Below are 26,568 nucleotides of genomic sequence, written 5' to 3'. Positions count from 1 at the left end.
CTTGTGGTTCAAGCAAAGATTCTATCTTATGCGTTTTGCCCCAAACAAGTTCATCAGGCAAGATCCTTGAAAAATCATTGTATTTGTCTAAATGACCAGCAGATCTCAACAGCCAGGTCTTGTGAGTTATACAACTTGGCATCACTGATGAATTAGTCACTAAAATCCACATGGAATCCAATGGTAAGAAAAATGATCAAAATTTCCTGAAGATCGAACTACTGACTACAGACATTGACTACGTTATGGTACATCGTTCTATAGATATGAATCCCATGTTCCTGGGCATAAAAATGATGACCTCAACCAAATGTCTCACCAGATACAATAAGCAGAAGTGTAGAATTTGATCAAAAAAGATTGAAAAGCAAAAGGGGACACCAAGCAACCTCATCGGCCCCATTTCTTAGAAAATTTTTGAGGAGATTTTTTATTTTCTGTATCATTTACCGCATCAAAGGAATTAACCATCTCATTTCTGCCCCATTTCCATTGGATAAGTAGTACACTTTTTTCCAGTTTTCCTCTGAGAATGCTTCTCTTCTCACAAGCCTTTGCCTGCAATGGGCAAACAACAATTTAAGTAACTCTAGTGCCCCATGATGTAATCTAGAGGAAGCATAAACTTTAAACAGATGAAGTTTCAAGTATCAGACAAGTTTTCAATACAAAAGTAGAATCAAAATTAATGATACTAGGTTTATATCATATGCACACCTGAGGTAGTAATGGCTAACAGTGTCTGCCTCATCTAAGCTATAACGAGGCAAATTAACACGGGCATCTACAGGGACATCTGGCAGGTCTTTACGAAGTTTTCCTACTGCAGTTGAATGAGAGAAAGCACCAACCATCATGTCATCATGCATCATGGACCTAAAGGCATTCACCTGCGAAAGAAGTATGAAAATATTCATGGGCATAAAATGAAAAAATGAATTCAAGGCGGATAAGAAGTATCAACAAGATATTCAGGCTGAAGGCAACTATTTTTGAAACCAAATGACCACTCTTTTTGAGGGTGAACACTAGAAAGTTAATACCTAGATATCTAGCTTATCAGAAAGGATTAGCATAATCCTAACGCTAAGAATAAAACTCAAAAAAGAAAGAAGGAATCGCCCACATTAACATGAAACTGAGAAATATAGTTAAAACAAAAGAGCCAATACTAACCATCGCAAGTTCTCTAGCATGTATTGGCCGACAAGATCGGACAGTCACCGGCTCCTCATACTCACTGAATGTAAACCAATTATTATACTGAAGGCATAACAACATAACTGAGTTAACAAATGCCAACTAAATACTAAAAAAATGAAGTTATAATCAAGTTTACGCACGTAGAAGGGGACTATAAAACATGGGAATATGGTGCTCACCTGGTCAATTGCAATAAGCACAGGGACATCTTTCACAAGTGATAATTCTTTTCTCAGCCTAACTACAACTCCAACAGCTGCATGTGAGTACTTGATTCCCATTTGAACCAGGTCATACAGTGTTGAACCTTCAGGGAGGGCCATCGATTCAACTCCTTTCATCCATCCAACACCGGCACCTTCTCCTAATGGAATAGGATCGAAAATTTGGCGAGGCAATTGTTGTAAGCGTGATTCATTGTATTTCAGAAAATCCTGAAGAAAATAAACCATAAGGAAATATGGTATACAACTTCATTGCATCATATAACAAACCAAGCAGAAAATTTAAAACAAAAAAAGTGTCAAAGACACACATAGCGTAGACATGACATCTTTTCATTTTTTCCTTTGTCTTATTAGAATTCTCTCGTGGGAAAAGTGGGGAAGGCCTCAACATCTAAACTTTCATCTGTCCTCATCTCATTACCAGAAACAAAAACTAACATTGAGTATGGAGAAGAAAACAGAAACTTCTTTGTATATTCTGACTTATTGCAATGTAGGTACCATGCAACAGTCAGCATTTTTGACAACAACAGTAACCGGAGCATAAAACATTTTAATTGACATAGAGAAAAGTTCTTGCCTTGAGAACATTTTCAGCCTGTACAGGCGTGTCCCAAGACCTGTTCCTGGATTTTATAGAAAAATCCTCATGAGTCCATTCACGACCCCTAGGGGCATATAAAACAAGCCAACCCTCATCACGAGCCCAATGCACAAGCATTGCCAGCGCAATACTCTTCCCACAGCTAACTGGACCGTCCAGTACAACTTGCTTCCTGGCTTTAGGAGCTGAGGAGGTAAACACCAGAATTAAGAGCATAACACAAATTCAATCTATTAGAACACCCACCATCTAAAATAGCCACAAATGTTTATTATTATTATATAACTTCAATTGTTTGATTGTATGATCCATGAATACACAAGAAAGGATTTTGAAAATGAATTTTTTTAAAAAAAAGATTGAATTTTTGTTATATCATTGATATTAGAAAAGATGAAAAAGAGCCACCTTTAGTATGAGAAGACCACATTGGAGGATCAACAATGCGTCTAAAATTATCACGAAGATCCACGAAACTCTGTCGAACAAGCAACGCTGGCCTCATCGACTCCTTGAACTCTGTCACCATTCCCATCGGCAACCCTTCCGGCAACACCTCCCTTAATCCCTTGTCACTAAACTTCATATATGAGCAAGCGTCTTTCCGCGTCAGCTGGGAGAGCGAGGGAGTCGAAGTGAACAAGGGACGTCCATTGGGACCCACATCCAGAGAAGGGTCCTTCTCGTCCTCGTCCAGGCGTCGGGCTCGAGCAGCCTCGAAGTCGTCGGCGCCGGCTGATTCGAACTCTTCACCTGCGGTAGATGCGGTGGCGGACGAGGAACCGGTGGTCTTGGACTTCGACTTGGCATCCGCTTTCTTGGCCTTTGTGAGAGATGCCTTCGCGTTCTTCGAAGAATAGAGCTTTGATCGGAGATGGGCCGGCGGCTGAGGGATTATCCCGTCGCGTCGGGGCTTCCAGAGCGTTGCTTGTTTCACAATGGACCTCAACATCTCCTTGTCTGTAAAGCTGTAAACTCTTGCCTTCTGAGCTTGTGCTGTCGAGTTTGAGGTTTTTGGGGAGGTGAGAGGTTTTTCCCAGAAGCGAACATGGACAGCCCAAACTTCATCTGCTGGAGCCCAAGTTTAGTTTGATTGGTCCTTCCTTCTCCGCTCATCCTTGATTTCTCTTGGGCTGCAGGTTAGAGCAACTGATGTACCCAAAGCCCAACAAAACAACATGCTCTGTCTTAGGCTTGTCTTTGAGTTTTAACACAATTGTTAGTTCAGTTTTAACGTTGTGTCCCAATGTTTGACACCATTTAAGGCATTTCAACAGTATGATATCTCCTCTTGATTTCTCTTAAAATTGAGATATCTTCATAATATAATCCATTTTAATTGGTTAGATGTATAACCAATATCATTCAAAAATAAAAAATTCTCGATATAACAGTATTTATATTATACAATATCTTTTTTATTTATAACATAAGGATCGAATTAGATTTCATTTTCAAAATTAGGACTCCTAAAAGTATGTGATCCCAACTCAAACAACTTCCATGGGTGTAATCCTCTAAAGCTATGATTCTAACCCAAATAGATAAGCATACAAGGTTGTTAATCACAAAAAGTTACAAGAGCTTGAATATGAAGAGGAAACTGATTATTAAACGAAATACCAATGATAGGATAGGGCAGGATAGGAGTTAGACTATGCTTTGCTTAGAATTAGAAAGTCGAATGACATTTGTTGGATTTATTTGTAATGGTGTGCCACATGTAGGACTAATTAAGACCTCCACCCAATAAAAGGACAAAAAGCCTGTTGCAGTATGAATTAACTATGTAATCTTTACTAACCCTCTTTACACAATATTATAAAAATGTGTTTCAAAACCTAGGGTTAACCAACGTCTCATGGTTAATGCAAATAAAGAAAATCACTCATAGTACCTTAATAGGCTCAAAGCCGTTAGTGATCGTCAGCATCACTATGTGCTACAGAACCTTTTATATATATACACGCACATTGAGGAGTCGTGATAATTTGTTGAAGTAGCTATATATTACAACTATAATTTTGTTTATAGAAAACATTGTAGCATCAAAATGACTAAAGAGGATTCCTGGGGTCAGGTGGCTAATGGGTGCAAGTGACTCTCTGTCCAAATTGATCTCAGTGTATGACCGAAAGGTGAACAACGCAAATTTTAATTATATCCCCTTTGCTTTTCTTAGTGTGCTAACAAATGATTAGTGACAAAACTTCGCCATTAAACTAGGCTCAATAACCCCAAAACCAAAAGAAAGTAGGTCACGAAGGTGGAACGCACCGAAGCAAACTTTCCCTGCGAGTCATTGTCCGCTTATGTTGTATTTGCATGCCGTGATCATGCAGCTCCATGCGTGTTGCACAACCATTTGTGCATTGTCAAAGTGCTGAGATTGATTACGTTATGCAAGATATGACAAACATTTTCCTGGGATTAAACCTGGTTGGTTTGAAAATTGTACGTTTTGGGTTTTTGTCGGAGCAAGTTGCAAATAAAGGTAAGAAAATTGGAACAACATTACCTGTATCTACGTCTTCTTGCATAGTTTACCGCATATCATCGGGAATATTTTAAGTGTAATTATTCATTGATATTTTTGCAGATGGGATCATGAGAATTTGTTAGCCACGTACATAGAAAATTACATGGATTTCATCTACAGATATCCAGGATTGAAATGCCACGAATGACCTTGAACTTTTCCCAGGAGTAGAGAGTACCCAAACTTTCCACTTCCAGGCCGGTAAATGGTTGAAAGGTTGTCACTGAGTAGCTTGTTTGTATGGATATTTGCCAGCTGAAACGTGTGAGGTGACATTTTTGTTCTTTGTGGCTAGAAAATTCCATTCGTCACAAAGCCTATATAGCCAGATCATGATAGTGTCAACGTCAGTCTGATTTAATCTATTGTCTACTTTCTGGGACGACACCAAATTTCTCTACCTAATCCTCAATCTCCCCACACATCTTTAACCATTCTCCTCATGCCGTCTTCCTGTCCAATATAGAGACCCAAAACACATACGAAATGCTAACAACTGTAGTAGTTTGGCATAAAAAGCGCCTTCTTTTGAACATTCCAGACAAACAATCCAGCTTTGTAAATCTTAATTACTTTATATAACCTATGTTGTGGTGGATTCTCTTTTTCTTCTTTGTTTTTGAAAGCAAAACTTACGTTTTCATCGTTTTGCTGATCACGTATAGGTAGTAAGATCAAGTGATAGCTGTAGAACTTAAAGGTTTTAGTCATGTTCCTTTTTGGGAAATGAAAACGGGAATTGTACCAAATTCCAATGAAAACGACTAGTCATTGTTCCTAAGAGCCACAATAATTAAGCTGCTCTGCATCATCCATCCATCCGCATTATTAACCTAAAAATAATTAATTATGAACATGCCGGATTCATTTCCTGGGTCCCCTTGCATGCCTCAGAACCAACCATGCAACCCAATCGTCCAAGCTTCCCCTCTTTCTCTTCTATATAAGAACCCTTATCTCCCATCCTAAAGTATCCTCGAGATTAAACCTCACCCTTCATTTCCTTTCTCTGGCGGTCTAGCTTTATTAGCCGAAGAGCTGGCGAACAATCAAGCGAGACTGGAGGGCCAAGAGGAAGAATACTCTAACGAAAGGGTGGTTAGAGCCCTTTACGACGCACTGGATTCTCGTGACGTTGAAACGGTGCACCGCCTGCTGGCAGCAGACCTCGAGTGGTGGTTTCACGGCCCGCCATCACATCAGCATTTGATGCGGTTGCTCACTGGATCAACTGACCCCTTCATTTTTGTTCCTCTGAGTGTTACTGCCTTCGGTTCCTTGGTCATTGTCGAGGGTTACAACAAGGAACTCGACGCTTCTTGGGTGCATGCTTGGACCGTCACTAATGGGATATTAACTCAAGTTAGGGAGTATTTTAACACATCTCTCACCGTCGCCCGACTTAGCAACTCGGAGGGAGGTCCACCGTCGATATCGTCGGCCCCGACTGTCGGAGCTAATTGCCAGAGTGTTTGGCAGAGCAAGCTCTGTGATGACAAGTCTGTGCCTGGCCTTGTTTTAGCTCTCTAGCTACGTAGTCATCTGCACTCTGGTTTAATAAGGAGCATAATTCTCTATTTGCCTTCTTGTTTCCTCCGCTCTTTCTTGTTTGTCGTTGACAGGCTCGTTAGTTTGATGTCTTTCTTGTGTAATTTATGTGTTGAAATCATGAATAGAATGTGTACTACTTACTTAACCACCAGTTTAAATGTCATGTACTTTGTGTTATCTATAACATTGTGTGAAATCTTGAACTCCTTAATTACGAGTACTGACAGGGAAATTTTTCATAATCACATGTTACATTATACTTCATTCGACTTATTGTAACGTGATAGCAGCAACTTACCAAATACTTGTCTCAAAGAGGTTCTATGACATAGGATTTCTTTACAGTCAGCTTGACAAACCAATTTCACTGCCGATGAACAAATATTCATGTAAAATCTACTAAGTTGTAAAGCTACAAACCACAATGTTGAGTTTCTCCCATGACCCAAAGTAGATAATACATTTTTCCACATTTTTACTAGTTATAAACTTGTTGCACTAGCTGATTAGTGTTCACCCATTTTGAGTCCTTTTATTCCTGAAAAAATCGACCTGAACCAAGAAAGAATATGTAAACATCAGAATCTTGAAGGGATATCAAAGTTGTGTTACTTCTTCTAATGGTACACATCGGACAAAGGATTCTGATTTCAACTAGTTTGAATTGTAAAAACATGGAAACGCTGCAAGAGAACTGTGAACCCTTTTTTTAATGCTAAGAGACGCCATTGTTGACTAGTTCTTGGATCGAGTCGATCGACCCCTGCTATTCAAGGATCATCCAAGTCGAATCAAACAGAACTTTACCAGAATTAGAAAGATGGTAAGCGGCTATAGGGTCATTCCACAGTCAAACGATGGTCACCAGTTCTAGGAAATGGTTACTTTCTCTCCATTGACAGCTGCCTCAAGAGTTCACCTTCGTTGCTTCTATCAAAAGATTCCATCTCATCAGTTAGCATGTTTATTCGATCCATGAGATTGCATGAAAGTTGGATATGGAGAGCAAGTGGACGGCTTTGTGCTCTGTGCGTCCAGAGCTCAAGCAAATATATTATTAGTCCTACTTTCCATGGCTACAATCCTTCTTTGGGCAACAAACAAAACAGTAGTTTAATTTATCTTTTGAGATTATTTTTTCTGCCCTGATTTCTGGAGCTGGTCCATATTGTAAGTACTTGCTGCAGCATGATTTGCTGTTTCCCTAGAGTGCTTCGCCTGCTTATTGGGAAATGAATGAAGCTGCAGGAATATACCTATACGCTTTCAAGAGTTCTTCTCCGCAGCAATCCTAATCGATGATACTGTTATTGTCTAGCAACTTGAAATATTTTAACCCATTTCCCTCGATTCATCCAGGCAGTGTTTCGCCTAATTTTCACATCAAAAGACTAATCGGGAGCTACATAGGCTCCCCCAAATTCTGATTCCCTTCCAACCAAATGGAACACTAGCCACTTGGAGGGCTGATAAATTAACATATTAGCCTCATCAAGATGATTAAAAAGTAGTGGCAGACATCATTGAAGCGGCTGTGACATTGGAAAAAGGTCACTAAATGAGTACAAAAATAGCATTGTTTTTTTAGTTGTATTTTGCTTTTTCTGTTCTTGCACCGATCATCAACCACTAATTAAATAAAGAAATGAAACTGGGTTGCCATTGTCACAAGCCTACACAATTTTTGGAGCTGGTGAAGCCACCATCCACCACAAGGTTATGACCACTTATGTACTTGGACTCTTCACTAGCAAGATAAAGAGCGGCCTCGGCCACGTCTTTAGCTTTGAGAGTCACACCCTTTAGATTGGCTAATCCTCTCACAAATTCCTCCAATTTCTCTGCTTCCTTGTGATCATAATCAGTTGCCTCCAAATCCGTGCATTCCTCATCTACTTCACAACTTCTCCATGCGTTGATAAGCATGGAAGTGGCCACCCCGAAGGGAGAAATGCAGTTTACCCTGATGCCATACCGGCCTAGCTCGCAAGCAGTGTTCTTCGTAAGCCCTATAATGGCATGTTTGGAGGCCGTGTAAGCATGAGGCCCGAGCCCTCCCATGAAACCTGCTACACTCGCTGTGGAAATTATGCAACCACTTTTTCCTGGCACCATTACTTTTGCTGCGTGCTTCATCCCAAGAGCGGCTCCTCTGACATTGACTTGCATTACTCGATCGAACTCCCTGGCATCGAAATCGATGATGCTCTTCCTCTTGGATTGATTCCCAAGAACCCCGGCATTGTTGAAAAGGATGTCAAGATTGCCAAATAATGAAATTGTTTTATTGATCAAAATTTCTATGTCCTCTTCCGAGCTTACATCACAATGTACATATGCTGCTGAAGGGGCCAATGAGTTGGCCAAAGCAATGCCAGCAGCATCAGCAATATCAGCAATGACGACTTTGGCTCCATGCTTCACAAAGAGTCTCACCGCCGCCTCACCGATCCCTTTGGCACCTCCCGTTATAATCGCAACTTTTTCCTCAAGCCTGCAATCAGATGGTCACAACAAATTTTAGCTAAGCTACGGAACTATATAGAAATGACTTCTTGTCCAGAAATTACAATGAAAGCATTGATTCTGTAAACATGATTTCTTAAGGCAATAGGCAAAATATATACATGAATGAGAGACCATTGCAGGAAAAAAAACTTACCTTCTTAGTGAGAATTGGGAGATGGTATTTTTCTCTACGAAATCAACCCCCTGAAATATTTTCTCAGGTATAACTTGAGCAGGCATGTTTGATGATAGAACAGGAAAATACACAAAAAGGGAGGAAAAAGAAATATTCAGAGAGGGGCAAAGATGAACAGAAGCTATAAACTATGATTTATAGAGACAGATAAAGCTGGTAAGTGGCTTTGGCTTAGTAGGGTCTCCAGGAGAGCTTTCCACCTCTATTTATAGCTCCAAATTTCTCTCTTTCAAAAGAGAAAAAGTGTTATGAATTGACCATAATCACCCTCCTGGTTTTTGGGAAGTGAATCCTTGAAATGTCGTTTTGTTTTTTTTCTTTTTGGATAATAGGGTATTTGAAAGTTCGAATGAAGGGAACGGTTGGCAAAAGCCTTGCATCGGATATCTATGAAGGCAACCTGATATAACCTAAAGTTCTTTTCTCTTATTATGATCATGAGTTCGATGCATGCAGGGCAACGACGAACATAGAGTATACGGCACGAAGAATTTAGAGATCTCAGACAAGTTTTTTCTTTCGTTTATCCCGGGCTAAGCCAAGAAGGATTCGTGTAGAGAATCACCATTCTATTCCACCCTTTGAAAGTCAGACTTTTTCAAAGCCTTTCTGCTTTCAACATACACACCAGATGGCAGTCATCAACGACTTAGCAGATTACTTGCTTGACTCTCGGGATTCTCAGTTCCAACTGATTTGTAGATGCAAAATTATATTCCTTCACCAACTATATATTTTGAGTGCTTAGGTGGCATTTCTTTCAAGGATTTTCTGTACTTTTTGCTGATCTGTTTTCTCCTCATCTGAATATCAATGGAGATATGTATGCACATGGAAGAATTCATTGAATGCATAGGCATTATTAGGAGATAGAATGAAACAGTTATGCATAGTTGGCCGGCATACGCAAGTTGATAGAACCAATATTCAACAAAATCCAGCTCCTTGTATTAATGAGTGGGAGGTATGGTATGGGATACAACTGATATTGCTTGCTGCTGCTGGTGACACTAGGTATGGTGAATTGGCTACTTGCAACATTCTAATCATATAAAACATCAGCACATTCATTTTTCGAGCTGTACAATAAGAGATAACTCACTTCCATTTCGTAAATTCTATTTCAAAGTCGAGACGTACAAGATATATATATTCGAGTTTTAACCATCATGACCTGTAGCCAGCTAGATTTTCTAACTTCAAGTGTCAATGGCTTGACACAGAAGTCTAAGAGTTCTAGAATTATCTCTATCTATAACTATAGATTAAAGCAAGCTGGATGGGGTAGTGTAGCTTGAGGGTATATAAAACCAGATTGACAAGCAAAATCCAATAGAGTAACCACCAGGGTATATAAACGTGCATATCAGAAGATGCAAGTATAAAGGAAAATGGAAATAAATAAAGATTCCTATATATATATATATATATATATTCAAGCAAATGAAAGGCACAAATAAAAATCTTAAAAGAACCCAACTTTGCACAAGCTCCTTAAATCCACGAAAATTAACCTGCTAGACCAAAAGCACATTCAGGACCATGATTATGTCGTGGCCATAAAGACTACTGGTCCCCAAGCAATGCCAAAGCAAAAGAGCTGAAGATGGTGGAGATATGGAACTCATGTTACACGTGAACAAGGTCTACTTGAACAAAGCCATCATTGTGATTGATTTACAATGTTAATCTCTGCTTTGAGGTTTCCAAGTTGGCTTTAACAATCAGACAAAACTTGAAGCATTCGAAGAGATTAGACAAGTCTAAAGAAAAAGGAAAGAAACCAAAGACAGGAACTTGTTGCATGAACGAGGAATTCTTTTAAAAGGTTGGTGTGAGCAAGGAGCGGAGACATATCATAGGAAAATGGTCGGAGGCGAAAGCATTTGTCAAATATGTATGACACCATTAGTTTTACTTTTCATTCTAATTTAAAAAGATAAAAGTCATAGTATAGAAATTTTAATAATAAACTTTACCATCACATTGGATCGGTTCGATCAATTTAATTTTAAAATTTTAAAAATCAAAATAGTCAAATTTTCTTAAAAAACAATTAAAATCAACTGAATTATAATAAAATATTGAAAATAATCGAAATTGACTTATCTCTATCAGTTCAATTGGTTTGGTAGATCCTAATATTTATATTTTAAAAATATTAATAATATTTATGTTTATATATAATATATATATATTTATTAATAATCTATTTTATGTTGATTTGGTTGTAAATTTTGAATAAAAAATTAATTGAAATAACCAAATAAATCATCCGTCCATTCTAACCAATTAATACCAAAAACGGAAAAACATAACTGAATTAATCGAATTCCATCAATTTCGTTTAAATATTTTAGTTTGGATCGTTCAACACTCGATCTAATTCTGGTACATTATATCGAGACTTTTAAGTCCCAAAAAAGTAGTGTGGATTCACTCTCGGCCCAAAACAGTCCAATTGTTTCTACTAAGGGCCCATGTATTAAAGCCCAATTCTGAATAAGAGGTGTTCTAGGGCTTAATGCGGCCCAATCCCAATTCCTGATTACCTCCTTTTCTCTTCCTCTGCAGTTCCTCGCACAAAAATTGGGACTTTACTTTCTTTCAGCTCACAGTCCTTGATTCTCTTGGTGATTGATAGATTAGTGTGAAGGGCAAGCCAGCGAAAATGCTAACAGCTGATATACCTCCAAATCAAACTATTTACATCAAGAACCTCAATGAGAAGATCAGAAAAGAAGGTATCTCTCTCTCTCTCTCGCTCGGTTTTGTTTGGTTGCTGGGAAAATGATGGGAAATGAGACAAACTAGAAGCCAATTAGCGCAGCTGAACCTTGCCAAGGAGTTGTATATGCAAGATGGAAAGTATAGGTTCTTTTGGGGTTTAACAGAAAAAGCTCTCCCTTGTTTTAGGGTTTAACCCAATCGGCTTGCTTTTATGCTAGGATCTTGGAATTAAGATTTGTTTTTAGTTTGAACTTTGAAATGGGAATTGATTTCACATTAACATTTTGTTTCTTTATGCTTTGTCAGAATTAAAGAGATCCCTTTATGCTTTATTCTCTCAATATGGAAGGATTTTGGATGTTGTTGCCTTGAAGACACCCAAGCTTCGTGGACAAGCATGGGTTGTGTTTAACGAGTTGACAGCTGCCAGCAACGCATTTCGTCAAATGCAAAATTTTCCATTTTATGATAAGCCTATGGTGAGTATGTGTATGTGTTATTGCCTCAAAGTGAACATTGTATCTTTTCTTTCAAATTCTAATGATGTAGGTGTTGCATTTGGTTTGGGGTTTCACTGTTACCATTGTAGTGAAATTAGTCTTTGTTGAGTCTCTCTAATCTTGTTGGAATTATTTTGTCATTTACTGTGACATGATGCTCAATGGTTTGTATATATTTTTCACGACGTGTGGTTCTGTCTTCTGGAGTAAGTTAAACCTTCAGAAATCTATCATATCAACTCATATTTCTGACAATTTAGGTCCTTTTTTTGTTTCTGTTGCATCCAATCCAGAAGATCATTTGCAACTATACCTCATCTACATCCCTGAGTTCATAGATTCCTTAAGATGGCTACTTGAATAGCATTTCCTTTATTCTGTAGGTATCGCTTGTGATTGCAATCAAAATTTAGCGAGGCTCTATGTTTATATGTGGTTTTAGTTCCTAATGATGCTTAGATGTGACTGTCTATTTGATTAATTTGGTGCAGCGGATACAATATGCCAAAACAAAGTCAGATTGTGTTGCCAAAGATGATGGAAGCTACGTTCCCAGGGAAAAGAAGAAGAAGCAAGGAGAAAAAGGTGACTACGTCATTCTTTTAGCTCCTCAAATTTCCATATGCATAATGCATGGCCTTGATTTACTTAAGAAAAAAATTTTCATCAGTATTTGATTATGTTATCATGTGATGATCCAATAGTAATATTGCACTAGCCTACCCTTTTGACAGAAATAAAAACAGAGAGAGAGAGAGAGTAAGGAAATGATGGTTGTACTTTGTTTGGGGTTCAGTTAGACAAGGCAAAGGAAGCAGGGGCAGTTAAATATTTCTGTTTTCTTAACTATGAAAAGAGTTTCTTTAACTTCATAGTTCAGTGATTGATGCATTTGTATTGCGATGGGACAAGAAAGTAGAATCTCCTTTTGCAATATTATCCCAGAACTTCTGTTAATTTCAGTGCAGGATAAATGACCCCAGTGAGCCTGGCTGCTTGTTTTTTGGTGCTATCCTGGTACCAGATATGTAGACTTTTGAATTTACTGTTTGTAAAGAAAATTTCTACCAAAGCAAAAGAAGAAAAAGGACCAGTCTATGGAGTTGTGTTTTTTGGGCCAGAATATTTTGATTTGGCCTTTTTCTTTGGTGTTTTAGTTTATCTGCTTCTATTGGGTGACATTCTTTTGATACAATATGCAACTTTCAGCTGAAAGGAAGCGACGTGCAGAAGAAGCACAGCAATCTGCAATGACGAATGGCATGGGTTCTCAAAATGGAGGTCCAAAGGTAATTTGCAGTATTATGTTCATTTTGATGGTTGCTTCCTCTCTTTCCTCTCTGAAACCCCATATCTTTACCTATGAGAATGTTGGTGCCTAGATAGTAAGTTAAGATATGCCTTACACTGCTTTTGGCCGTGCTTTTTACCAAGAGGAATGGAGTTTGCCGACATGCTGTTTGTCTGATTATGTGCAGGCTCCTTTCCATCATGGAAATTTGAATGCCCAGGAACAGGCTGTACCAAACAATATTCTGTTCATTCAGAATTTACCTCACGAGACAACTAGCATGATGCTGCAGCTGCTTTTCGAACAGTACCCAGGATTCAGGGAAGTTCGAATGATTGAAGCAAAGCCAGGCATTGCCTTTGTAGAGTATGAAGATGAAGAGCAGTCCTCTACAGCCATGCAGCACCTTCAGGGTTTCAAGATCGCCCCTCAATATCCCATGGCTATCACTTTTGCTAAGAAGTGACCTCTCCCTTTTTGTCCGTGATTGTATTATTTCTTGGTATAACTTTGTATGGATATGTAATAGGTGCAAAGATTCATGCATACCGTAGTCATGTAGATCTCGAAGAAACTAATCATGGAAGCCTTGTCTCATGTCTTTGATGTTTGAAAGTAGCCAACCCAAGTTAGATGATTATAGCAGAGGATGCATTTTGTGATAACTTGTTCTATTTCTGCAACTATGTTGGTTAAAGGTACACTTCTTTCATTTGTGAAGCGGTCAAATGTCTTCCACTCTTAACTGCAGTTTTGTTATCGTTCATAACTCCATATTTAACTCAACCGTGGATGCCACAGCACCTGGATGAAACCTGGATTTTCCTGCCTTTTCCCTGGGACGGCTGTAACATGTGATCCATTGTTTTCCTCATCGGGAAAGTGATATCCGTATGTGACGTGATGAATAATTTAACCAAAAAAACAAACTCAAGGAGTAATGTCAAAACAAAAGGAGATAATATGGCAACCCGTGATTGGTGGACTCTGTAACTTCACAGCTATAATCATAACTAGAAAAACAAAAGACAGCCTAAAAATGTCGCTGGAAAGGCTTAAGAGTACGTGGTCGGACTGAGATGGAAAGTGGGATTAACGCGCCAAAGAGAGAACCGTGACAACGGCTAAAACGTACAACGTTTCTGTACGTTATTATATGCCGGGGGAAGGTGGGCGGACTTTGTATATGATTGCCGTACCATGTGCACTTGAATCTGTCCTTCCTCATATGATAACTTCCCCGAATGAGTCGAGCATTCTATTATTAGCAAGTGACGGTGGACATCTTTGCTGTTTCCCAAAACGCCCCCCTCTCGCACTTTCCTCTTTTACAGCTATTTTGCTAGGTAAGAGCCAAGCCAAAAATTCAGAGAAGCATAAGAAGCAAGGGTCATTTGGTCAGGCAAAATATAATTGACAAAAGCTCGGAAGCCTAGTTTCGTAATTTGGCATGCAGGTTCTTCTCCTTCCCAGATACAACCCAAGTCCCCCTCCCAGTTGATCCTACTGTTTTCTGTTAACGGTTACCTCAGAATCTTGCAAGCCCCGCTATCCAAGTCTCTTTGCACATTCTATCCAAAACCTGTTCTCATAATCTTCTCCTTTCCCTCCCCAAGCCTTTTTGACGGATTTGTTTTCGCTGAAAAGCTTCCAATAAAGGAAAAAGAAACTGGATTCGAACAGCGCAATGAAAGGCCAGAACAAGGAAAAAATGCAAGCACTTTCACCTGATTCTTCATCCAATCCCTTTGATGTCTTAACGGAAGAGGTTGTATTGAAAATCCTTGACTATCTTGACACCGACGAGTACCCTTCTGCCAGCAAGTCGTTCTCTCTCACGTGCAAGGCCTTTTACTTCATAGAGTCTCGCCACCGCAAGACTCTCAAGCCTCTACGCACTGAGCTCCTCCCGAGAACCCTTCACAGATACCCTTTCGTTTCCCATCTCGATCTCTCTCTTTGCCCGCGTGTTGATGACAGCACGTTAAACGTGATATCGTCAACCTGGAAAGCTACTTTGCATTCAATAAACCTATCCAGATCAAGGTTTTTCACGAATGACGGGTTATCAAGCTTGTTTGTTAACTGTTCGGGTCTCGTTGAGGTTGATTTGTCCAACGGGACGGAGTTGACTGACTTGGCGGCCTCAGCAATCGCAGAGGCGAAGAATTTGGAGAGATTGAAGCTGGCAAGGTGCAAGTTAATAACTGATATGGGGATCGGCTGTATAGCTGTTGGGTGTAGAAAGTTAAGGTTGCTTTCCTTGAAGTGGTGCCTGCGTGTTGGTGATTTGGGTGTGGAGTTGATTGCTTTAAAATGCAAGGAGATCAGGAGTTTAGATCTTTCTTATTTACCGGTAAGTTCAATATCTTTTTTTAAACTCTGTGTTGGTTTCTCGCCGAGAAAGCTGTGGCAAAGAACAGAAAGTTAAGCTTGCTCTTCACTATCATGGCAGGAAAGGGCAACCTGTAGTAGCCAAATGGTTATATTTTTAGGCTCTAGACTAGTGTGTTTCGGCCTTTCGGCTGCGCACTTCACTTTGTTCAATCCATTGCGACTCGTTTTGCTTCATTTGTTTACTTTCCACGATAAGTCTTGTCACAATTAGCTCATTGCAATCTGATGTTGATGTCACTTATATTTTGCCCTTGTTTTTTTCCTTTGGCAGTATGATGTTGATGTCACTGTTTTTCCCTTTTTTTTTTAACTTTTAAAGCGCGCACTGATAAGCATGTTTGAAAAGAGAATGTTGTGGTCCTCGCACTTTTTCTTCCTATAGATTGTTGATCAATTCCTTTATCCTATCCATTGTCAGTCATTTGTTCGATTTCTATTGAGCTGCTGAGTCTAATAGTTTCTATTCTGAGATTCTTGGAGTGAAGACTAGCCAAATAACTTGCCTCAAAAGTGTCCCTTGACGAGTTATTTCGTTTACTTTTGTCCTCGATGGACCAGCTTATAAGCACAAAATGTTAATTTTTTTTTATGCAAAACAGCTAGAGAAGTTCCTATAGAAAGCCAAGATATAATTTTGATTGTAAGTGGAAAAGATGCAATACTGTAGCACATGATTCAGTGTACTTAACTGGTCATTTCTCATGTATGCTATGGCTACTAGAATCTGCTCTTGTGTTGATGTCAAGACCTGATCACTGCATTTTTTCTTTTCTTGATTCTTAGTTAAGAGAATGGCCAATCAAATGAAAAGGTTATCGTGAAAACTTCTCTGCTTTTGTACCACAGATCACAGAGAAGTGCGTCAAATCTGTCCTTCAACTCCAACATCTTGAAGATCTGGTTCTAGAGGGCTGCCATGGCATTGATGATGATGGCCTTTCAACACTCAAGCAAAGTTGTAAGTCACTAAAGGTATGTTTTTTCCCTTTTGTTCCTTAAGAAAAGGTTGGCATTTTAAGCAGCCCAAGATTATTGCAAGCCCCTTTTTTCTTTTTTTTGAAGGGCATTGCAAGCAGATTGAATTATAGAAAGAACATGAGAGAGTCCCTGCCAGCACTTGAATTTTTTTTAACAAGACTTTGGATTTTTTTTTCGTGTTGTAATCTTATTTCAAGATTGAAGTTTCTGCAAGCAATAATTACATGCATGCCTCTCATGTTGAAATGTAAGAATCCAATTGATACTAGGACTACAGAAGTTATATTCAGTTTGTAGGGTTGTTGAATTAGGTTCATATGAGTTATCCCTCAAAGAGTAATGTAATTTCAAATGACAGTTTCTCCGAATTGCATATTTTACAGATGCTTAATTTGTCAAACTGTCAGAATGTTACTCACACGGGCTTGTCATCTCTGACAAATGGTGCTCAACAACTACAGCAGCTCATATTGGCATATGGCTCTGTTGTAAGTCTGAAACTCCCTAAGGTAATTTCCTCTTATTAACTCTATATTAATCTTTTGGCATTGCTAACAATTTGATGGTGGTGCAGGTTACTTCTGATATAGCAAAATGCCTGCATACTTTTTCAAAGCTTCAATCAATTAAATTAGATGGTTGTTTAATTACTTCATCTGGGATCAAAGCCATGGCTAGTTTGCATGCCTCAATCAAGGAGCTGAGCTTCAGTAAATGCTTAGGAGTGACAGATGAGGGGCTGTCTTTCCTTGTCCAATCACACAAAGAACTGAGGAAATTAGACATCACATGCTGTCGTAAGATAACATATACCTCTATAGACAGCATAACAAATTCATGCACCTCCCTTTCTTCACTCAGGATGGAATCTTGTAGCTTGGTTCCAAAGGAAGCCTTTATTTTGATTGGAGCGCGATGCTCATGTTTGGAGGAGCTGGATGCCACAGATAATGAAATTGATGATGAAGGTTTTACCTTGACCATAACCTGTTTTATGTATGAATGAAAGTCTCTGTGAATGATTTATGTTACCTCTTGCAGGTTTGAAGTCCATCTCAAGATGTTCAAAATTATCTATTCTAAAGTTAGGGATCTGCACTAACATATCGGATGAAGGACTTGCTAATGTTGGAAGTTTTTGCTCAATGCTTACAGAGCTTGATTTGTACAGGTTTGCAACTTTCCTATACCTCGAACACATTTCATACTCGCTAGGACTGGCCACTGCATAAATGGGTGGTCTATTGAGCATCTTAAACTCTATGGGCACTCAATGCTGCATAGAACACTAATTTTAACAAGGATAAAGATCCCACTAGGCCATACTACAAAACTCTCCTGATGGTCATGCACAGGGGTCTAAAAGAAACAGGTGCTATCATGTTAGTCCCCCAGATGTTGGGATGCTGCTGCACTCTTCTGCATGGTACATAATTTCTCCTTTCAATGTTGATATTAACGTGTTTCTCTTTGGCAGGTCCATGGCAATAAGTGATGCAGGCATTGCAGCCGTTGCTGATGGTTGTCCTGCTCTTGAGATGATCAATATGGCTTATAATGGTAAAGTTACAGATAACTCATTAATATCATTGTCAAAATGCTTGATGTTAAAAGCACTTGAGATTCGTGGATGCCCTGGTGTCTCATCAATTGGTCTATCAGCCATTGCTGTGGGATGTAAGCAACTTACTGTGCTTGACGTAAAGAAATGCTTCAATATTAATGATAATGGAATGCTTCCACTTGCTCAATTTTCCCAAAATCTAAAGCAGGTATTATTATATATTATCATTTTCTTTAATTCTTGTGGATTGGATTATTATGGCTTAATATTGAACTAATAGCGTTGTTCACTTCTTTTCATTGCAGATAAACTTGTCTTATTGCTCTGTTACAGACGTTGGGCTTGTAGCACTCGCTAGCCTCAATCGCCTACAGAACATGACAATCTTGCACTTGGCTGGTTTGACTCCAAATGGCCTGGCAGCAGCCTTGTTGGCCTGTCGAGGGTTAACAAAAGTAAAACTTCATGCATCCTTTAGACCATTACTTCCTCAATCCTTTCTTCAGTACATGGGAGCCCATGGGTGTGTGTTTCACTGGAGGGACAAGGCATTTCAGGTAAGTGTTTCTCCAAATCTAAACGAAAGCTTGATGTATCAGAAACGTTAACTTACCTAAGAAGACATGTAGTTTGCTCTGTCAATTAGTATATATAAAGGCCAAGTCAAGAGAAAACACTAAATGTGAACTTACCTAAGAAGACATGTAGCTTGCTCTGTCAAATTGTATAGATAAAGGCCAAGTCAAGAGAAAACGCTAACTTTCCTACTTGCATCATTGCCCCGCAAGCAGAATATCATTAATTTTATTTTATTAATTTGAAAGATAGATAAGCATGAGAATTGCAGTTCAGTTCCCTCATTCTATAGTTATGCTACATGTTCTGTAATGGCTTATCATCCACTAAAAAAACTACCATGATTCTAAGTATTAAGTTTATGATGTACTGTACTGATTATATAAGTGATTTTCAGAACTTAGAACTATTAAAATTGACTTTAGCTGCACTGCATATTTTAAGAGTAAATATCTACTTCGGTCATGCCACCCTATACACGATCAACTGGCAAGAACTCTCTAAAATTACCTTGAAAGTTGTAGACTATCTCTAAAATATATAATCTTCAATGGAAGTAAAATTCTTTATGTATGGTTGACAGAAGGAAATGGATCCCAAGGGATGGAAGCTGCATTTTGGTAGGAGTACTGAAGTTCCATAGCTTGCAGAGGATGCACCGGTTATCTCTTGTCTGGGTCTGTATATGTATGTAGAGTCTATGTAGCCCAGAAGAGAAAAAAAGGGCTGAAATGATGTAATTACTTTATGTCAAAATGAGGTTTTGGCTTGAAATTTGGCAACTTTGTTTATATAAATCTTGACAGCCTTAAAAAGGTTTCTGCTTGGATTATTAAACTGTCAAAACTCAGTCTGTCAACTTATTTATATGTGCCAATGGAAGTAGTGGCTTGGTCCAGGCTCAGTCACGTCCGTGCTCCCCATTCCCCAACTTATTAAAAAAAGCCTTGTCTAACAAATTAATGGAATTGAATTGACTAGGAAGAAACCACAAAGAAACATCAAAGTATCTGAGGCAACAAGAGACAAGTTGGAAGGAAATGCAAGAAAACGGGTCAGGCCTTTCAAAGATAAGCATTGGGTGGGCATTAATGAGTTTGAGTTAATGAGTCTGACCTCGCAGATGGTCATGAGTCATGACTTCCACTGGATCTCTGATGCCAATAGTTGGCCCTTCACCACTCCACTGATGTTTTTCCTGACTTTGACCCGGAGCCTTTTGTTAGAAAGGCTTTCCAAATCCTTGGTTCCTAGAGTTACGTTCCACTGTTCATTATATTAGAAATATGGACAAATACTGAAAACTTATATCGTCCTTTATGTTCTGCAACAGGATGTGACCTGCCCTTCTATTCTTGAGCTCTGACTTCTTCGGGAGGCAATTTATTTAGTGATTGCCCCATTCACAGTTAATCAGAGTTGGGATTGATTTCAAAATCAGAAAAGAACAAATTTCTAGTACTAGTTAATTGATTGATTGGTTGTTCTTGCCATGTTTGTCTGATTCATGCCAATGCAAACCACTGCAGAAGAAATAAACCTCTAATTTCAATACTTCATTCAGGACATTCTCGCTTTTCTTTTAAACCTGGCTGTTCTTCCTAAATTGTAGCTGAGAAAATGATATGCATAATTACTAAACACTTCTATGGAAAACTGAAAAGCATAGAAGAAGTAAAAGAGAAATACACGGGATTGAGAATGCAGTCTGCTCTGTCTGTCATCGGTACAAGAACTGGATTTCATGTTACAATTAAGACAATGCATCGAGAAAGGGAAACCCAACAATGCAAATGGACAGACAACCCCAAATGCAGAAAGTTAACAACTTGGGACAAAACAGGTACCCAAGTTTCATTGTTTCCAAAACTGTTTGGGAACATACTGCAAAGAATGATGAAGAAAATAAGCCAAAAAATTCTATTGAAACAGTGAATCCCATTGGTTGGGAGTCCGGTCTCGTAATCCTCAAGAAATCGTACAATGAGGTTTTCCATAACAAGGACGTGATCTGGATAGGCACCGCCCCATCTACACGTTAAGAGTCTGACTCTGAGGCTGATGCTTCTTCTAGATTTGCAACTTGCAAAGACTTTTCCAGGGCACTGCAGGAAAAAAAAAGGGCACCTCACCTTGTAAATTGTATAAGACAAGAGTTGGTTTTCACGTCAGCTACTGTCTTCCATTGTTAAAGCTCATTCCAAACAAGAAATACTATTGGTTCACTACATGTGCAATACTCAAGTAAAATTTTGGAGTAAAATTCGTGTTTGAGGGTATAATTATATAATTATATAAACGATAATTCGAAATTATATGTATAACTTGAATATGGATGATTATTATTGTGAAGGTGGGTTAACAAGCTATGAAGAAAAAATTGAGCTCACATTACATGACACTAGGCACCCCGTTAGATAGATTTCATTATCTCAGCGTCAGCCGCCATCCAGTCAAAAACACGAGGTTTGACCAAAAAAAACAAAAATGCACCACCATCCCCAATCTATATTTTCCACGGTCAAACTTTCCTTGTGCTTCCCAGAAACTCCCTTCAGACCAAAAAAAAAAGGAACGAAACTTGTGTAAGACGTGACCATCTTCTCTTCTTTCATTGCTTTCTTCCCACATCATATATCAGCTCCACCCTCCGTCTCCCCCTAACTTTCTTTCCTCTTATCTCCCTCTCTCTCTCTCTTTTGATGGCTTCCTCTTGTAGCAGCCTGGATACGTCCGCCAATTCCCACCCGCAAAACGCCTTTAGTTTCTCCGCACATCCCTTCATGACGACCTCTTTTTCTGACCTCCTGGCCTCCGGTGGTGCCGACGATGAAAACCCTTCCGCCACTTTCGACGGTGGCGTTGATGCCAAGCGTGGAGGTGGTGGTGGGTTGTCGTTGTCCGATCGGATTGCGGAGAGGACTGGTTCGGGTGTGCCTAAGTTTAAGTCACTTCCTCCTCCTTCACTGCCTATCTCTCCCCCTCCCGTGTCTCCTTCTTCTTACTTTGCTATCCCCCCAGGTCTGAGCCCAGCTGAGCTTTTGGACTCTCCTGTTTTGTTGAACGCTTCTAACGTATGTATCTTTTTCATCCTCTGCTTTTTGTTTTCTCTGATTCTGCTTTCCAGCTTCCTGTATCCTTTGTCTAGTTTTACCAAAGCTTTGTTAACTTGAGTTTATTCGTTATCTTTGAAATGAAAAAAGGTTACTGATTTACTTTCTTCGGATCTTTACTGGTTTCTCGGAAACCAAACAGAGCATAAGACTTGTCTTAAAGCTTTCCTTTTCTTTTATCTGTTTCTGTTGCTGAAATATTGGGTTTGTTTCTCTTGCTTTTGTTTGTCTGATTGAACTCTGTTTCATGGAGTTTTGCCTAACTTTTGGTTTTTTTTTTGGCATGTTTTGATTGATGGTGCTTGGGATTCTTATCTTTTTGTTTTACGTACAGATTCTGCCATCTCCAACCACTGGAACATTTCCGGCTCAGGCTTTCAATTGGAAATCGAATTCTGGAAACAACCAGCAAAACGTAAAACAGGAAGACAAGAGCTACTCTAATTTCTCTTTCCAAACCCAGCCAAGGCCAGCCACCTCTTCATCAAGCATGTTTCAATCGTCAACAAACACAATTCAGACTGTACGTAATTATTGTCAATTAGTTCAAGTTAACAATTTTCACTTCGATCTTTTTAAAGATTATTTTCTTCTAACACTTTGATTGAATTTATTCCGATTTCAGGCGCAACAACAAGCTTGGAGTTTCCAAGAGTCTGTAAAGCAAGAGGATTTTTCCTCAGGGAACAGAATGGTAAAACCTGAATACACTCAGATGCAGAGCTTTTCCCCTGAGATTGCCAACATTCAAGGTAACTCTCAAAGCAACAGTGGCTTCCAATCGAATTATAGCAATTTCCAGCAGCAACCTCAGTCAATTAGAGAGAACAGAAGATCAGATGATGGATACAATTGGAGGAAATATGGACAAAAACAAGTGAAAGGAAGCGAAAACCCACGAAGCTACTACAAGTGCACGTTCCCCAACTGTCCAACAAAGAAGAAGGTTGAAAGGTCTTTAGATGGGCAGATAACTGAGATAGTTTACAAGGGTAGTCATAACCATCCAAAGCCTCAGTCCACTAGGAGATCATCATCATCTTCTTCATCTACCATTGCTATTCAGACTTCGAATGCTGCCAGCGCCGAGATTCCAGATCAGTCATTTGCAACTCATGGCAGTGGACAGATGGATTCTGTCGCAACCCCGGAAAATTCCTCCATATCAGTCGTGGATGATGATTTCGATCAGGGTTCGCAGAAGAGTAAATCTGGAGGAGATGAGTTTGATGAAGACGAGCCTGAGGCCAAAAGATGGTAGGTTTTTATTTTCTTATGGTAAAAGATTTTTTTTTTTTGGAAAGGCATGGTCAAAGATTATTAACATAGATTATAATATATTGTTTACTGTTTCTGCTGAGCTAACATCGATATCACTTGCTTCCAGGAAAAGTGAAGGTGAAAATGAAGGAATTTCAGCCCCTGGGAGCAGAACTGTGAGGGAACCTAGAGTTGTAGTTCAAACAACCAGTGACATTGATATTTTGGATGATGGATACAGATGGAGAAAATATGGGCAAAAAGTGGTCAAGGGAAATCCAAATCCAAGGTAAACTTCAGCTTCATCGAACTGTTTACACCTTTTTTAAAAATTTTGAAATCTGTGCGCTTTGCTAAAATTCTAGAAGTAGTATTATATTAGCACTGTGAGTTTTTTATACCGTTTCTTTCCATTCAAGATTGTTAAACATTCGATCATCCATTACTCTCAAACGTATCATCCATAGGATGTCTTAGTTTTTATATGCCTCAAAAAGTGGGTTCTGTCTCGGTCTGTCTTTTGGATTAACATTAGACTCCTTCCAAGAAAGATAAGTTGTAGCTTTAAAGTTTCTTTAGTGGGGAATGCTTGAGTTTTGGCACTCCTGCCTTTTGTTTAAATTCCAAGTTCCAGGCTGCAATCTCTTTATTGTCTTAAACTTTGGAGTCCTCTGTTTCTTTATTGGTTTTGGAGTTCTAACTGCTGGTGGTTACAGGAGCTACTACAAGTGCACGCATCCAGGATGTCCAGTGAGAAAGCATGTTGAGCGAGCATCCCATGATCTTCGGGCAGTGATCACAACTTATGAAGGGAAGCATAACCACGATGTCCCGGCAGCTCGTGGCAGCGGCAGCCATTCTGTCAATAGACCGTTACCAGACAACAACAACAACAATAATGGTAACAACAATGCAGCAATGGCAATAAGGCCATCAGCTGTTAACAATCACTCTAACCATTCCGTGACCAACTCTCTTCACAGTTTGAGGCCAGCGGCAGCCGAAGGGCAAGCACCCTTCACGCTGGAGATGTTGCAGGGGACTGGGAACTTTGGATTCTCAGGATTTGGCAACTCCATGGGGTCTTTCATGAATCAGCCGCAACACGTGAACAATATGTTTTCCAGAACCAAGGAAGAACCAAGAGATGAGGTGTTCATCGAGTCTTTACTATGTTGAAATTCGCTCCGACATAGTAAGGTTTAGGACTATAGAGGGGAGTAGATAAAAACCACAAGAATAAGGAGCTCAGGTTCATTTAATTAATTGCATTCAGTTTGTTTGTTGTACATTTCCACAGTATTGGTTTTTGTATATTCAGATTGAGTATGCTAATAGGAGCCGCCTGTAAAAGTTACTATACCTATTTTTTGATTATTTTGAGGCCTTCCTCTCTACCCAGATAAGAACAGGAGAGAGCCCCAAATCATTTGCTGTTTTGTTGTATCACACATCCTAGTGATCCACTTGCTTCAGAAAACACCTTTTATATTGTTGACAAGAGATTGAATACTGCAGTCTGAATCCCTGCAAGATTGTGCAGTTTTTATGGACTGAAAAGCAAAACTCGGATCTTCCAACGACTTTCCAAACGAAAAAGTTCATTTTTATGCGCGTCCTTTCTGCTTTCCACCTCCCAGGCCTGCTAGTCCCAATCAGGACTCCAGGTTTTTAACATAGCTAATTAGCAACATTGCAATCGTCATTAGATGCATGATCAGAATTTTTAATTGGAGGTTTGAACGAGTCAAAAATGTGGAGCTGGGGGGTGGATTTCTTAGTGAACAAGTTGCTCAAGGTCAACTGGCGTACCAATTTCATACCAGATGGATCCTTCTTGGACGGCCCCTTTCCAGGGCAGTCAAAAATGACCATTCCATCCTTGGTCGACATCATCAGATAAACTTAATCAAGACATTTAACAAAGGGCAAATGAGTACGAACAGCAGCATACGCAGCCAAGGAGGGGGTGGTGGTGGTGGGACATTTCCGTGGTGCACACGGTGCATTTAAAAGGACCATTGATGGGTGATGGCCCCCGCAGGCCACCACCGACCTAACAATGCCTATCTGTTTAGTGTCTTGTTCCTTTTAATCCATTTCTTAACCCTTTGCTAATCTCATCATTGTGAAATAGTTTAATGCAGGGTTAGATCCCAACCAGTCCCAACTGTCAAGGTTAAAAGGCTTCTGCTTGGCTTTAACAAAGCACATAATGTGGAAGCAATGTCCAATTGGCAACAGGCACTGTGCTATAACACTTGTTTATGTTATAAATAGTGTCCCAATCATGAATAAAGTAATTGCAATTTGACAATACATAATATTTTGTCTAATGTAACCATTTATGACAGAATAGAAAATCCTTTTCTAAGTTTTATAGAATAGCAAAATAAATAAATAAGCTTTGTAATTTTACTTCTAGGATGAAAAAGAATAAAAATATAATGAAAATGTTTACTTTATGACTATTCTTTGTTAAAAAAATGAACTTATTATGTTTATAGGATGAATACAAATTAATAAGTTCTTTGTAATTTAGTTTATAGAATGAAATAGAGTAAAAATATCATGAAACTGTCTTGTTAATAGCTATTCTTTGTTAAATAATTTATTAGATGAATATAAAGGACAAATTAATGCTAAACTTGTGTCATCAAAGAGAGATTTACGATATGTTTTGTTAACGTAATGATATCAATAAGAATATAATCATTATTTCGTGAAAATTAAATAGAAAGGGAATAAATAATTATAGAGTAAAATAAAATATTAATATTATGAAAATAGTTTGATTTATAACTATTCTTAGTTAAAAAATGAACTTATAATATTTAGCGGATGAACTATAAAAAATAAATTAATACTAAATTTGGATGAGAAATTAAAATTACAGTATGTTTTGTTGACGAATAATATAAGATATTGATATTACTAAGAAAAAAGAAAACAAAAATCTTTTAACTTAAGAACGTATGACACATCATCGTCGTCGACTAGTAGCCAGCTGGACACCCTCCTGGCACCAAAACGTCCCATACGAAGACACGTCAGATTCCCATTTTACCCTCCGATTCTCCCTTTATTTTCTACTCCTTATCTTGTATTTGGCGCCAAAGCATTTCTTTCAGTTCGGTTTGATTCTTTATCAGTTTATCTCTTGTTGCCGCACCATGGATCCCTTCGCGCTGAAACCCAACATCCTCAAGAACATCCTCGTACGCATTCTTTCCTTCGGCGTCCTCATCTTAGCTGTCCGTTTCGCTTACTTCGTCGCCATCAGGGGTCAATCGTGCGTGGCCGGCGACGACTTCTGCCTCTTTAGCGTTCG

At 39.0% G+C, this 26,568-nt stretch overlaps 5 protein-coding genes and 1 pseudogene across 11 annotated transcripts; 4 read left to right on the top strand and 2 right to left on the bottom strand.

The window, feature by feature from the left end:
* Positions 1-103: 103 nt before the first annotated feature.
* On the bottom strand, positions 104-3,079 carry LOC110412956 (mitochondrial 28S ribosomal protein S29-like protein). Its single transcript, XM_021423621.2, has 6 exons — positions 2,443-3,079; positions 2,011-2,219; positions 1,383-1,637; positions 1,177-1,263; positions 718-890; positions 104-558 (listed from the first exon to the last, which is right to left on the bottom strand). The coding sequence occupies exons 1-6, from the start codon at positions 2,984-2,986 to the stop codon at positions 447-449; spliced, it is 1,380 nt and encodes a 459-aa protein (XP_021279296.1). The 5' UTR covers positions 2,987-3,079; the 3' UTR covers positions 104-446.
* Positions 3,080-5,635: 2,556 nt separating this feature from the next.
* On the top strand, positions 5,636-6,269 carry LOC110412723 (senescence associated gene 20 pseudogene; annotated as a pseudogene).
* Positions 6,270-7,741: 1,472 nt separating this feature from the next.
* LOC110412354 (short-chain dehydrogenase reductase 2a-like) lies at positions 7,742-9,244 on the bottom strand. Its single transcript, XM_021422882.2, has 2 exons — positions 8,787-9,244; positions 7,742-8,618 (listed from the first exon to the last, which is right to left on the bottom strand). Exons 1-2 carry the CDS (start codon positions 8,870-8,872, stop codon positions 7,790-7,792), a joined length of 915 nt encoding a protein of 304 aa, XP_021278557.1. The 5' UTR covers positions 8,873-9,244; the 3' UTR covers positions 7,742-7,789.
* A 2,154-nt stretch (positions 9,245-11,398) lies between these two features.
* On the top strand, positions 11,399-14,061 carry U2B'' (U2 small nuclear ribonucleoprotein B). Its single transcript, XM_021422710.1, has 5 exons — positions 11,399-11,572; positions 11,865-12,037; positions 12,550-12,643; positions 13,268-13,347; positions 13,537-14,061. Exons 1-5 carry the CDS (start codon positions 11,500-11,502, stop codon positions 13,813-13,815), a joined length of 699 nt encoding a protein of 232 aa, XP_021278385.1. The 5' UTR covers positions 11,399-11,499; the 3' UTR covers positions 13,816-14,061.
* Positions 14,062-14,608: 547 nt separating this feature from the next.
* Positions 14,609-19,683, top strand: LOC110413014 (F-box/LRR-repeat protein 3-like). Of its 6 annotated transcripts, XM_021423713.1 has the most exons (9): positions 14,609-15,705; positions 16,593-16,718; positions 17,108-17,233; positions 17,299-17,692; positions 17,766-17,895; positions 18,202-18,284; positions 18,387-18,496; positions 18,594-18,845; positions 19,448-19,683. In XM_021423713.1, exons 1-9 carry the CDS (start codon positions 15,037-15,039, stop codon positions 19,505-19,507), a joined length of 1,950 nt encoding a protein of 649 aa, XP_021279388.1. In that variant the 5' UTR covers positions 14,609-15,036; the 3' UTR covers positions 19,508-19,683. The 6 variants fall into 6 exon arrangements, with proteins under 6 accessions (XP_021279388.1, XP_021279382.1, XP_021279386.1 ...); XM_021423707.1 differs by having other exon boundaries at positions 18,202-18,496; positions 19,451-19,683; XM_021423711.1 differs by having other exon boundaries at positions 14,610-15,705; positions 17,132-17,212; positions 18,202-18,496.
* A 1,790-nt stretch (positions 19,684-21,473) lies between these two features.
* Positions 21,474-24,738, top strand: WRKY25 (WRKY DNA-binding protein 25). Of its 2 annotated transcripts, XM_021423715.2 has the most exons (6): positions 21,474-21,938; positions 22,312-22,500; positions 22,603-23,234; positions 23,365-23,526; positions 23,954-24,138; positions 24,221-24,359. In XM_021423715.2, exons 1-6 carry the CDS (start codon positions 21,567-21,569, stop codon positions 24,223-24,225), a joined length of 1,545 nt encoding a protein of 514 aa, XP_021279390.1. In that variant the 5' UTR covers positions 21,474-21,566; the 3' UTR covers positions 24,226-24,359. The 2 variants fall into 2 exon arrangements, with proteins under 2 accessions (XP_021279390.1, XP_021279389.1); XM_021423714.2 differs by having other exon boundaries at positions 21,476-21,938; positions 23,954-24,738.
* Positions 24,739-26,568: the final 1,830 nt, after the last annotated feature.

Source organism: Theobroma umbraticum, unplaced genomic scaffold (assembly GCF_002168275.2).
Source record: "Theobroma umbraticum cultivar Fairchild unplaced genomic scaffold, ASM216827v3 scaffold_95.0, whole genome shotgun sequence".
Classification (NCBI taxonomy): domain Eukaryota; kingdom Viridiplantae; phylum Streptophyta; class Magnoliopsida; order Malvales; family Malvaceae; genus Theobroma; species Theobroma umbraticum.
Note: the sequence above shows the minus strand (reverse complement) of the source record. Positions and strands in the feature narration are given on the sequence as shown.

Bases quoted from the DNA above. Each gene is read 5' to 3' on its own strand.
- LOC110412956 (XM_021423621.2), bottom strand. From the start codon at position 2,986: ATGTTGAGGTCCATTGTGAAACAAGCAACGCTCTGGAAGCCCCGACGC. The intron at 1,264-1,382 runs GTGAGCACCATA...TTATGCCTTCAG, and splicing joins TGCTTATTGCAATTGACCAG to TATAATAATTGGTTTACATT. The intron at 559-717 runs GTGTGCATATGA...TGCCCATTGCAG, and splicing joins GTTAGCCATTACTACCTCAG to GCAAAGGCTTGTGAGAAGAG.
- LOC110412354 (XM_021422882.2), bottom strand. From the start codon at position 8,872: ATGCCTGCTCAAGTTATACCTGAGAAAATATTTCAGGGGGTTGATTTC. The intron at 8,619-8,786 runs GTAAGTTTTTTT...ATCTGATTGCAG, and splicing joins TCCCAATTCTCACTAAGAAG to GCTTGAGGAAAAAGTTGCGA.
- U2B'' (XM_021422710.1), top strand. From the start codon at position 11,500: ATGCTAACAGCTGATATACCTCCAAATCAAACTATTTACATCAAGAAC. The intron at 12,644-13,267 runs GTGACTACGTCA...TGCAACTTTCAG, and splicing joins GAAGAAGCAAGGAGAAAAAG to CTGAAAGGAAGCGACGTGCA. The intron at 13,348-13,536 runs GTAATTTGCAGT...GATTATGTGCAG, and splicing joins CTCAAAATGGAGGTCCAAAG to GCTCCTTTCCATCATGGAAA.
- LOC110413014 (XM_021423706.1), top strand. From the start codon at position 15,037: ATGAAAGGCCAGAACAAGGAAAAAATGCAAGCACTTTCACCTGATTCT. The intron at 17,896-18,201 runs GTTTGCAACTTT...TCTCTTTGGCAG, and splicing joins ACAGAGCTTGATTTGTACAG to GTCCATGGCAATAAGTGATG. The intron at 18,497-18,593 runs GTATTATTATAT...TTTTCATTGCAG, and splicing joins TTTCCCAAAATCTAAAGCAG to ATAAACTTGTCTTATTGCTC.
- WRKY25 (XM_021423714.2), top strand. From the start codon at position 21,567: ATGGCTTCCTCTTGTAGCAGCCTGGATACGTCCGCCAATTCCCACCCG. The intron at 23,235-23,364 runs GTAGGTTTTTAT...ACTTGCTTCCAG, and splicing joins GAGCCTGAGGCCAAAAGATG to GAAAAGTGAAGGTGAAAATG. The intron at 23,527-23,953 runs GTAAACTTCAGC...TGGTGGTTACAG, and splicing joins AAGGGAAATCCAAATCCAAG to GAGCTACTACAAGTGCACGC.